Source organism: Erythrolamprus reginae, chromosome 9, assembly GCF_031021105.1.
Source record: "Erythrolamprus reginae isolate rEryReg1 chromosome 9, rEryReg1.hap1, whole genome shotgun sequence".
In the NCBI taxonomy this organism is placed as follows: domain Eukaryota; kingdom Metazoa; phylum Chordata; class Lepidosauria; order Squamata; family Dipsadidae; genus Erythrolamprus; species Erythrolamprus reginae.
In genome coordinates, this window is record NC_091958.1 from 1287446 (window position 1) to 1299499 (window position 12054).

At 47.9% G+C, this 12054-nt stretch overlaps 1 protein-coding gene across 2 annotated transcripts in view; it reads right to left on the reverse strand.

The window, feature by feature from the left end:
- The window catches only part of ZFPM1 (zinc finger protein, FOG family member 1), a 93006-nt gene that overhangs the window by 19497 nt on the left and 61455 nt on the right, over nucleotides 1–12054 (reverse strand). Inside the window, exons 1-2 of one of the 2 annotated variants that reach the window (XM_070761829.1) lie at nucleotides 9867–9973; nucleotides 1461–1594 (exon numbers count right to left, since the gene is read on the reverse strand). In XM_070761829.1, coding sequence (XP_070617930.1) covers nucleotides 1461–1594; nucleotides 9867–9951 — 219 coding nt within the window. In that variant the 5' untranslated portion in view covers nucleotides 9952–9973. Of the gene's footprint in view, nucleotides 1–1460; nucleotides 1595–9866; nucleotides 9974–12054 lie in introns of those variants that run through there. The other variant, XM_070761828.1, reaches the window with a different exon arrangement.

A 12054-nucleotide genomic window follows, 5' to 3' on the forward strand; every position in this document is an offset into this window, starting at 1 on the left:
GTAGGGTATTTTAGGTGGCATTATTGGTGCATTATGAGCTGCCGTGCAGTATTTTTATTGGAGAAGGACCCCCCAAAGGAAATGAAGCACCCTAATTAAATTAAAGTCGGGGTGGCGCAGTGGTTAGAGTGCAGCCCTGCAGGCTCCTTCAGCTAACTGCTGCGACCTTGCCTGGCCCTTCCTTCTGCTAACTGCTCCGCTGTAGTTCAGCAGTTCAAATCTCACCACCGGATGAAGGTTGGCTCAGCCTTCTGTCCTTTGGAGGGGGGGGGTCGGTCAAATGAGGACCCAGATTGTTGGGGGCAAGAGGCTGACTCTCTGTAAACTGTTTAGAGAGTGTTGGAAAATCACTGTGAAGTGGTAGATAAGTCTAAATGCTAAATGCTATTAAGATCCTAGAGATGTACAAATTATAATGACCACTGAAAACAGATAAAAATAGTAAATAAGTCAATAGAAGCACTGCAGAATAACATTAAAGGTATAAAATGTAGTATAAAAACATAGGAACATAGAAGATTGACGGCAGAAAAAGACCTCCTGGTCCATTTAGTCTGCCCTTATACTATTTCCTGTATTTTATCTTAGGATGGATCTATGTTTATCCCAGGCAGGTTTAAATTCAGTGGCTGTGGATTTAACTGAATTTAAACATGCCTGGGATAAACACATATCCATATGGATAAACATACTGTATATCCATATCCATAGTATAAATGTTTCAGTTTTGTTTTTGGTTCATTTTGTAAAATGTCTTGTTTGTTTGTATTTTCTTTCATGCATTTTTTAAAGTTTAAAGTATTATTTGACTGAAAGAGGAGTAGATGCTTGGAACAAACTTCCAGCAGACGTGGTTGGTCAATCCACAGTCACTGAATTTAAACATGCCTGGGATAAACATAGATCCATCCTAGGATAAAATATAGGAAATAGTATAAGGGTGGACTAGATGGACCAGGAGGTCTTTTTCTGACGTCAATCTTCTATGTTTCTATAAAAATTATTTTAAAATTAGAAAATAAATGAAACTCCCACAAATGTCCCTTTCTTTGCCGCTCGGTCTATGACTTTCCTCCAGAGACAGAAATCAAGGCAAATTAGGGGAGAGGAGAGGAAATGCCCCCCCCCCAGGGCCAATTCCTTAGTTAGTAGGTTGCACCCCCTTGCACCCAAATATGCTGGTATTACTACAACACCCCTGCAGCCTGTCATTCAGGTCCCTTCTGTCCCTGTGGTGTTTTTGTAATTCTATCATGACCATTTCTTGTGTGAAGGGTCCAAGGTGGACTCTTCTCCCTCCTTTTTAAAAAATTTTTTTTAAAATTAATTTTTAAATAATGACAGATACACACTACATAAAACACATTGCATGCTCCCACCACCCAACATCATTCATTCTTCTCCCTCCTCCACTAATTTAGCTGTCTTTATGGGTGTGTGTGTGTGTGTGGGGACCTTACCGGCTCGGTCAGTCCTGGAGAAGGAGGATCGCTGTGGATATTTCCCGGGAACGGGCCCCAAAAGACTCCACCGGGGATGCTGCGTTTCACACACACCTTGCTCTCTGCCTGGGAGGTCAGAAGCTCCAGCTCGTCTGAAAGAGAAGAGAAGGGAGGGTTGGCGAAGTCCGAAGGCCCAACCAAGAGCCCGAACGGCCCCCTGGATGATCCCGCCAAGGGCTTGTTTTGAGCTGCCCAAAAAGAGGGCCATGCACTTCAACTTGGCAAAAGGAGGTTCTGACGGGTGGATGATGCTTTGGGGACAGGTGGGGGCACTTCAACAGGGTGAACGGTCTCTTTGCCAAGGCCAAATATTGAGAAACAAGGAGATTTGAGGAGGGAATCATTACTGGGTCATAAGAACCTCAGAAGAGCCCTGCTGAATCAGGCCAAAGCCCCTCAAGTCCAGCGTTCTGTGTCCCACCAATTGTCCATGGGGATCTTGAGCAGAAAGAGAAGGACCCCCAACAAATGGGACCCAAGGGAACCCTGCCTGCCTCCACCAACATAGAGGCGGCACTTGGACGTCCCTTTCAATAACCACCTATGATACACTTGGCATCCACGAATCTGTCTAATCCTGCCTTGAAGCTCTTCAGGCTGACAGCTGTCACGACCTGTTCTGGAAGTGGATTCCATAAACCAAGGACCTTCTGGGTGAAGAAACATTTATTTGTCCTCACTTTCTTACTTATGACCTTTAGGGAGGGCCCCCTCTTCCTAGTATTGTGCGATAGAGAAAAGGATTTTTCTCTATCCACCTTTTCTATCCCATGCAGGATTTTATACCCTTCGATCAAGTCCCCCCTTCAACACCATCTTTCAAGGCTGAAGAGGCGTTGCAACCTGGTTTCCTAAGGGGAGGGGCTCCGACATGCTTCGCTGACTGAGGAATTCTGGGCGTTGAAGTCCACAAGTCTTAAAGCGGCCAAGGCTGGAGACCCCCTGCCCTAGAGGGTTTTTCTTGGAGAGGGGACAGGATGGTGCAAAGTTGCTGGCATCTCTCCCTGGGAAAGGGAGGTTCTTGGAGGCTTCCTTAGGACCCTTGGCTGAGGCCGCCTGGTGCTGTAATAGCCTTGATGGCTTGATAAGCCTCCCGGGTTTAATGGGGGGAGATAACATGTAAATTGGCCGGGGAGACTGGCCTAAAAATGTTTTAGCTGCACCTCCATCATGCTGCCTGCTGATAAGGTGGCAGTTAGACAATACTTCAAGGCAGGCTCCAGCAAGGCCTCCCCCTCCTCACGCCACATCTGGGAAAGGAGGGAGGGGAGACTGCAAGCCCCTCTTTTCTCCAAGCCCTGGGGGGGAGGGAAGGAGGAGAGCCAGCTGGGGGTTCAAGCTGAGCTTCTGCCTGGGAAACAAACCCTTCAAAACCAGGAAGAAGGGAGGGAGGAGAACCCAGGAAGGCCAGGGTAGATCAGAAGGGAGGGGAGGGGGCTAATGGTCTGGGCCCACCTCCTGGGCACTGCCATCTTTTTGTGACTATCTTGGCCCTGAGTGTGCCACTCTCACCAGGACCATACTGGCTGGAGAATTATGGGAGTTGTAGTCCACCTGTCTTAATATTTATTTATTTATTTATTTTATTAATTGGACTTGTATAGCAATAGCAATAGTCTTTGGAGTCCTCGGAGGGGGGAGGCATAGAAATCCAATAAGTAAATAAATAAATAGCAGTTAGACTTATATACAGCTTTGTGGTGCTTTACAGCCCTCTCTAAGCGGTTTACAGAATCAGCCTCCTGCCCCCAACAATCTGGGTCCTCATTTGACCCACCTGGGAAGGATGGAAGGTTGAGTCCACCTGGAGCCGGTGGTGAGATTTGAACTGCTGAACTACAGCTAACAGTTAGCTGAAGGCACCTGCAGGGCTCCACTCTAACCGCTGCACCAACCATTCTTTCCCTCCCTCTCTCCCTTTCACTCTCACCTCTCTCCCTCCCATTTCTTTTCCTTCCTTCCTTCCTTCCTTCCTTCCTCCCTCCCTCCTTCCAGCTGAAAGCATTTATCAGTAGCATTTAGACTTATATACTGCTGTACAGTGCTTTTACAACCCTCTCTAAGCAGTTTACAAAATCAGCCTCTTGCCCCCAACAAAGGCTGAGTCACCCTTGAGCTGGTGGTGAGATTTGAACTACTGAACTACAGCCAGCAGTCAGCAAAAACAGCTTGCAGTACTGCACTCTACCTGCTGCGCCACCCCGGCTCTACAATGGCCATGGTTGGGAATCACTCAACAGGTACCCCAAAATGTTGTAAGCCGCCCCGAGTCCACGAAGAGGGGCGGCATATAAGTCCAATTAATAAAATAAATAAATAAAATAGAGTTTAAAGACCCCTGGGAGTAAATAGCCTATAAGGCAAAGATCCTCGAACTCTGTGGACAAAGGGAGACAATGCAGGAGCTCCAACTTCCGGGATACCCAGCAGCCCCTCCCCCCTCCCCCCCTCCTTGCTGGCTAATCAGCTTCCTTTGGGTCAGGAGACCACGGCTGGACGATAAGAGCCTCTGGCTGACACTTTCCATGTCAGAACGGAGCATCTTCTGTGTATCAGTCCTCACCAGAGAAAACACTGGGCCACTGATAAAGGAAGCGGCCGTTCCAGACAGAAGGGGACAAAAATAGGGCTAGCCCAGAGGAGGGGCCCTTCCCTCCCTCCCTCTATCTCTGCTGGGGGGTGGCAAAGTGAGGAAAGTTAGAGGGATAGAAGAAAGGGAGGGAGGGAAGGAGGGAGGGAAGGAAAAGGAGAGAAAGGAAGAAAAGTCAAAGGAAAGAAGAATAGAAAAAGGAATTGGGAGAGAGGGAAGAAAGAGAGGGAGGGAAGGAAGGAAGAAAGAAAGAGAAGGAGGGATGGAAGAAAGGGAGGGAGGGAAGGAGGGAAGATTAGGGAAGGAAAAAGGAGAGAAAGGAAGAAAAGTCAAAGGAAAGAAGAATAGAAAAAGGAATTGGGAGAGTGGGAAGAAAGAGAGGGAGGGAAGGAAGGAAGAAAGAAAGAAAGAGAAGGAGGGATGGAAGAAAGGGAGGGAGGGAAGGAGGGAAGGAAAAAGGAGAGAAAGGAAGAAAAGTCAAAGGAAAGAAGAATAGAAAAAGGAATTGGGAGAGAGGGAAGAAAGAGAGGGAGGGAAGGAAGGAAGGAAGAAAGAAAGAGAAGGAGGGATGGAAGAAAGGGAGGGAGGGAAGGAGGGAAGATTAAGGAAGGAAAAGGAGAGAAAGGAAGAAAGGTCAAAGGAAAGAAGAATAGAAAAAGGAATTGGGAGAGAGGGAGGGAAGGAAGGAAGAAAGAAAGAGAAGGAGGGATGGAAGAAAGAGAGGGAGGGAGGGGGCACAGTGGACAACACTGGTCTCTTGGTGATGGGCTGAGATGGATGCCAGTGGGCACCAATGTGGCTGGCTGAGAAGACCCTTGGCTGGAAGGCACGGCCTGGGCATTCCCGATTTTTACCACGGGGGTCTCTCTAGCCCACGGCCATCCTCGCAGCGCCTGCACCTACTTCAGACAGACCGATGGACCACGATGGACGGAGCCCACCTGAGCATTCCCCCACCTGCCCCCTCCCCTCCTGGAACAACTGGCCCACCAGCAGGACACATCAATTAATCCTCCGGCCGGGCCTAATGGCCAAAAACAATGTTGTCCATTATCACAAAGTACAAAGTCCACCTCTCCCCCTGTGGCTGTCGGCTGCGCGCCTGCGCCTGTCTGCCCCTAATCTCGGGATCGGTGGCGCTGGCGCTCAGTTTCACCACCCGGCAGGTTAATACAATTCCGCCCTTATCTTATCTCCCCCATCAGCTTCCTGGCCAAGCAACCTTCTGATTGGTTCCTGCAAGGCAGCTGGCCCAAAGTTATCAGAAACATTCTTATCTCCGGGATCATTAACCAAATTGGGCTGGTATCGGGGCCGGCGAGACGGCGTTAATGAAGTTACCCAGTGGAATGGAGGGGGAGAGGGAAGATGGCCAGCAGATGCCGCCCGAGGAGGGTGGGGGGCTTCTACGGAAGGACCTGCGCTGGGATTGGGGGGGGGCACGACTGCATTTGGAGCCCAGAGGGGTCAGCAAGGTTGGCGGAGGAGGTGGGCTCAACCCAACCCAACTCAGGCCAGGCAGCAGTTCAGAAGCACCGTGTCGGGACCCAAGTTGGGTTGCTTGCAAATTGCGGTGTGTATGTCTCAGCCACCCCTGGAATTGACAGCATGAAAAGGACAGAAAAATAATAATGAAATAAATTGGATAAAAATACATAGATGGCTGGAAGCAGTAGCAGAACACCAAATAATCATGAAACCAGAAACCTTCCTGTTAGGAATATTTGATGAAAAATTGGAAAAGAAATATCGGAGCGTCATCCTTCATATACTAACAGCAGTAAGAATTATTATTACTATTGTTTTATTATTATTATTATTAATAATAATAATAATTATTATTATAATAAATATTATTATTATTATTATTATTATTATTATTAATAATAATAATAATAATAATAATAATAGGATTTATATGCCGCCCGCTCTCTGAGGACTGACAGTTCCTGACAGTCAGAACGGTTGACCAGTGGAACACCTTGCCTCTAGAAGTTGTAAAGGTTCCAACATTGGAAGTTTTAAAGAAGATGTTGAATAACCATCTGTCTGAAGTATTGTAGGGTGGTTCCCTGCCTAAGCAGGGGGTTGGACTAGAAGACCTCCAAGGTCCCTTCCAACTGTGTTGTTGTTAGACACATAGAAACAGAGAAGATTGAGGGCAGAAAAAGACCTCATGGTCCATCTAGTCTGCCCTTATGCCCCTGTTGTTGTTATTATTATTACAGTATTATTAAGTCTGCCCTTTTGCCTACTTCCAGCTGCTGCTCCCCAGCCGACCAACTGACCCTGGGCATTCCATAGGAGGAGACTTGGCTCCTTCTGGGGCCTCCCTGGGCTTCCTTTGATCTCACCTCCTGCCCCCCCAAAGCTGGGAAACCAGCCACCCTCCAGATGGCCCTGAACTACAACGGCCGGCAGTTCCAGCCCACTTGGCCAAAGGAGGCGGATGCCGGGAACACCACCAGCAGCCTGCAGGAGGGACCTGGTTGCCCGACCCACTCAGCTTGGCTGCTGTTAATCCAGAAAGGATCAGCTGGGAACCAATTTTGGGGACTGGGTGCCATGCCAACTTCATCTGGCGAGAAAAGCGTATCAGGAAGGGTTTGGCAAGTGTAAGCAGCCAAATTCCCTTCAGTTGACTGGAGACAAGCCGAAAACCAAGCCCTCCCTCTCTTGCCTACAGAAGAAAATAAACACTTGCTCTTAGACTGCTCCTTGTAAGCTCCACATGGGGCTACCCTTGAAGAGTGCTTGGAGACTTCAGCTGGTGCAAAATGCAGCAGCCATGAATGATAGAGGTTGTACCGATTACTCCAAACTTACGTGAGCTGCATTGGTTACCAGTCGGTCTCCGGACGCAATTCAAGGTCTTGGTTATCACCTTTAAAGCCCTACACGGCTCAGGGCCAGACTATTTACGGGACTGCCTCCTCCCTCCTCCCTCCTTGTGGTCAATAAGAGTCCACAGGATTGGCCTTCTCCAGGTCCTATCCACCAAACAGTGTCGGCTGGCAGGGCTGCGGGGGAGAGCCTTCTCTGTGGTGGCTCTGACTCTTTAGAATCAATTGCCTCCAGAGTTCCGAACTATCCCCACCCTACCAGTCTTCTGGAAAGCCATTAAAACCTGCCTTTTCTGAACAGAATAGAATAGAAGCAAAGAATAGAGTAGAGTAGAATGGAATTCTTTATTGGCCAAGTGTAATTGGGAGAATTGTAATGGAGGAATTGAGACATCTCCCCCAAGCTTATATAGTTTATGCATGGTGTGCTTGTGTTGTATGATTTTTAAATGATGGGTTTTTAGATACTTTCTTTTAATATTAGATTTGTTACATTGTGTACTGTTATTATTACTGTTGTGAGCCGCCCCGAGTCTGTGGAGAGGGGCGGCATACAAATCTAATAAATAAATAATAAATAATTGCACACACACAAGGAACTTGTCTTTGGTGCAGATAAAATACATAAAATAAAATGAAACATTTGTCAAGAATCATATTCAATGTGCTGACGATGTCCCCTATTGGACAATGCCAGACGGCAAGGAAGCCCTGTGGCTTAGAGAGCATCGAGGTCCCCACAACTGAACCCTGAGCTACAAAGACCATCTTCAATTGACGCAGCAGTGACCCCAAACAGCCTCCCTCTCTTGAAGCCATCTTAGCTTTACACAAATGGCCGTAATTGGCACAACAGGTAAACAGAGGTTCCTCTGCCTGCGGGTCAGTTTAATGGGGAGCGCTCCAGTTCCAGCTAGTATCACAAAAGAACCTCACAACACACAACAGATTTAAACTTAATATTAAGCGCTCCAAACTTGACTGTAAAAAATATGACTTCAGTAACCGAGTTGTCGAAGCGTGGAACTCATTACCGGACTCTGTAGTGTCATCCCCAAACCCCCAACACTTTACCCTTAGATTATCCACGGTTGACCTGTCCAGATTCCTAAGAGGTCAGTAAGGGGCGAGTACAAGTGCACTAGAGGGCCTTCCGTCCCCTGTCCTATTGCTCTCCTATATCTCCTATCCCTTTCTTCTATTCCTATATCTCTTCTTCTATTCTTTCATTGATATGTTCTATTCCTATAACTTCTCTTCTCTTCTTTCTTAGATACATTTTACTATGAGTATCTCCTCTATAACCTTCATCATGTATTTTTCTATGTGTATATATAGAAAAGCCTCATTGTGTATTGGACAAAATAAATAAATAAATAAAAATAAATAAAAGAATGAAACCAGAAGGCCTCAGGGAAGCTCCCGTAAATAGGGTAATTTGAACCCAGGGCTGGGGGACAACCGACAGAGGCTGGACCTTGGAAGGTGGGTTGTCCAGCTGAGGTGTGAATAAAGGACAAAACCCAAAATTGCCCCTTGAATTTTGAGCCGCTGGCCTTCCTTCGGGAAGCAGCAAGCCCGATGCAGCTGGAACATTAAAGTGCACACACACACACAATCCCGACAACTCAACCAACAAAATGACGCACAATCGCCTGATAAGATGGAGGGGGTGATTGGGAGAGTTTTAAAGCCGCCTGCAACCACCACCGTTGCCTTCACTCTTCACCTCCCTTTACAAAAGCAAAGTATCTTCAAGGGGCTCAAGAGATTATCCCAGCTTTGCCCGAGTAATCAGGGTCAATACTTGGAATAACTGAAGCCTCCCCGCCACCCCCAAATCCGCTCTGAAAATTAGAGGGGAAGGGAAAGGAGAGGGGATGGGGAGACCCTCCCTCTTCCTCCTCCAAGCGTTGGGCAGCTTCTCTGGCCTGGAGGCCAAGGTCAACTAGGGGCCCACCAGGCAGGAGATGCTAAGACCCACCAACGGTATCTCATTGGTGGCAAATTAACCTTGAAGGGATCTGCCCTCTGATATTCACTCTCCAAAGCTCAGGGGTCTTTTCTGAAACCAGTTACTGCATTTTCCAGAGTATAAGACGCACCTTAGTTTTTGGGGAGGAAAATAGGGAAAAGAATCTGCTCACTAGGTGTTTGTTCATCTGGTTTAGCGTCCTTAGTCTGGTCAGCTACAGCACATTGTTTTATCCCCTGGTTAGGGCTTTAAAAAAACTTTATTCGGAGAGAGTAACAATGAAAGAGGTTGCAAGAGCTGGGAACATTGTTAGAACCTGGTTAGGGCTGGAAAGAAACTTATTCAGAGCAAGTAGAGCAATGAAAAAACCCTGCAAAGAATTAGAGGTTGGAAAACATTCTTTGCAGAGAGAAAGAATGAAAGAGCCTGCAAGTCAGTAAGAGTTGGGAACATTGTTAGTACCTGGTTAGGGCTGGAAAGAAACCTATTTGGAGCAGGTTAGACCAATGGGAAAACCCCCCCTGCAAAGTCTTAGGGCTTGGAAAACATTCTTAGCAGAGAGAAAGAATGAAAGAGCCTGCAAGGGAAGATCGTTAGAAGCTAGTTTTGGGCTGGGGGGAAAAAAGCTACGCCGTTGAATTTTCAGCCTCTTTTAGGGAGGAAAAAAGTGTGTCTTATACTCTGAAAAATACAGTGTGAAGAGAGAAGTGCGTCCCCCCACCACCACAAAGTGCCAAAGTTGAACAAAAGTCCTCCCCCCTCCCCAACTCCCAGGTGGCACAAGAACACAAAGAGTTGACTCAAGAAGGCCACATTCGGTGCCGCCCTGAAAAGAAGTTGCGCCCTCGGAGGCTCAAGCGGCGAGATGGACCCACAGGGCAAAGTACGGCCTGCTTCGTGCCCCCTGCCGGCAGCTCCTGCTCCCCTCCTCTCCATGGGCAGCGTTGGCCCCTCACCTGGGCAAGCGGGTGGCCGGTGGTCCAAGCTGCCTTCCGTGGGCCCTTCATTCGCCCTGCTCTCCTCTCCGCTTTGAAAGGGCATCTCAGCGGGCAGAGAGCCGCTGGGCTGGAGGACCGACAGGCTTTGGCGTACCCCAGGCCCTTGGCCGCCCTCCGCCTGCTTGCGGAAACGGGCTCTTTTTGGCAAAAACATCAGCAAACACCCCCTGCCCCCCCCTGCAGCCGATGTGCGTCCAAGCCACGCAGCTGCTGTTGGGGATTTCTCTCCTGCTATCGCAACCGAGCATCGCTGGGGATTTATTGATTTTTTGACACAGTTAAGAACAGCAAATCTTTATCACGGCAAACCCTGACCCCATTAATGGAGGAGCTCTTACCAAGGCTGTGTAGCAACCAAGGCCCGCCTCTCCGCCCCCGGCGTGCATGGGCAACGGCTCAAAGGCGGAAATTTTAGGCCAAGGGTCGATCCCAGGGGACAAAAAGCGACATCAAAGCCCAGCCCTGGTGGTGGTGTTTTTCCCCTCTGCAAAGACAATTTCTGGCCACCATTTAAATTCGGATCTGGGGCTCTGGGTTAGGAACCAAGGTTCATGTTTCCAAACATCCAGTTTGCAGAGGGCCTTCTTTGTGGTGGCTCCGGCTCTCTGGAACCAACTACCTACGGAAATCCGTGCTGCTCCTACTCTACTGGCCTTCCGGAAAGCCTTAAAGCCTTAGCTTTGCCCGGAGGCCTTGGGCTGTTGACCAATGACACAGATCCATCCCCAAAAGATATGTATGAGTTTTTAGGGGTTTTAAACTGTTTTACATTGCCTTTTTTTAAGATTTCAAGGTGATTTCAGGCCACCATTTAGTCGGATCTGGGGAAAGGAAAGTGAACCCAAGAACAAGGGGGCACAATCTGAAATTAGTTGCAGGAAAGATCAGAAGCAATGTGAGAAAATATTATTTGACTGAAAGAGTAGTAGATGCTTGGAACAAAGTTCCAGCAGGCGTGGTTGGTAACCGAATTTGAACATGCCTAGGATAAAAATAGATCCATCCTAAGATAAAACACAGGAAATTGTGTAAGGGCAGACTAAATGGACCATGAGGTCTTTTTCTGCTGTCAATCTTCTATGTTCCTATCATGCTCCTTCTAGGCACCTTGGCTGATCCATCCACGATCTTCTCTCCAGCCAGAAGCTCATAGAAGGCTAAGAGGAGCCTGGGTGGGTGCTCGCTGGGGTCTCTCACCCTGGCTCCTGCCGCCCCTTCAAGGGTACCGGGAGGCCTGTGTAAGATGGGTGGCCGTGTGCTAAATATCCCGTGCCTGGCAGATCGAGGCCACGTTATTCCCCCGGCATGCATCGGGCTCCTTCCCCCCCTGGTAATCTAAAACAAATATGACTATCTTGCTTAAAACTCTGCAGGAGTGATAAAGAAAAATAGCTGGAATAATTTTTTCCCACCCACACATACCAATGAGAAGAGGAAGAAAGGGGTGTGTGCAGACACACACACACACACACACACACATATTTAGAGAATCATGGGCAACCCAACCCGCCCCGTCCATCAGAAGGGGCCGCTCCCCCCCCCTTCTCTCTCTCTGTGCTGGGCCACCTGATAATCAACCTTGAGCCTCACATAGAAAACTTCAGGCAGAGTGAGATTATTCAGACAAGAGTCACAACAGAGATAAAAAGAGAGGAAGGAAGGAAAGAAAAGAGTTTGGTGGTTGGCGGGAGAGGAAAACGGGGCAAAAATAGAAGTTGGAGAAAGGGAGAAGGGGATCTCAGCTTTTAAATTGGAATTATTTTATAATATGTAAATAGATAGACTGCTCTTACGTTAAAATGGTATACAGTATAGGAAATATGCCCCCATCTTGGTGGAGGGGTAGGAATGATGTTTGGTGGTGGGTGCCTTGACATTGGGCACATTGTTATGTGTTGAGTGAATCATCATAATAATAATAATTATTATTATGTCAGTACAACACAGCAAACGAGATCACTATACTGGATTTCGTATTTCATCACCAGTCGGGCGCTTCCCAAGCACCTAGGACTGCGTGATGTAGCGGCGAATTATGTTTGCCGATCCCAATAAAGGGGCCTTTTGCAATTGACAGATGGAGATTTTGTCAATTCCGATGGTTTTCAAATGTCCGCTGAGATCCTTGGGCCCTGCGCCCAGCGTG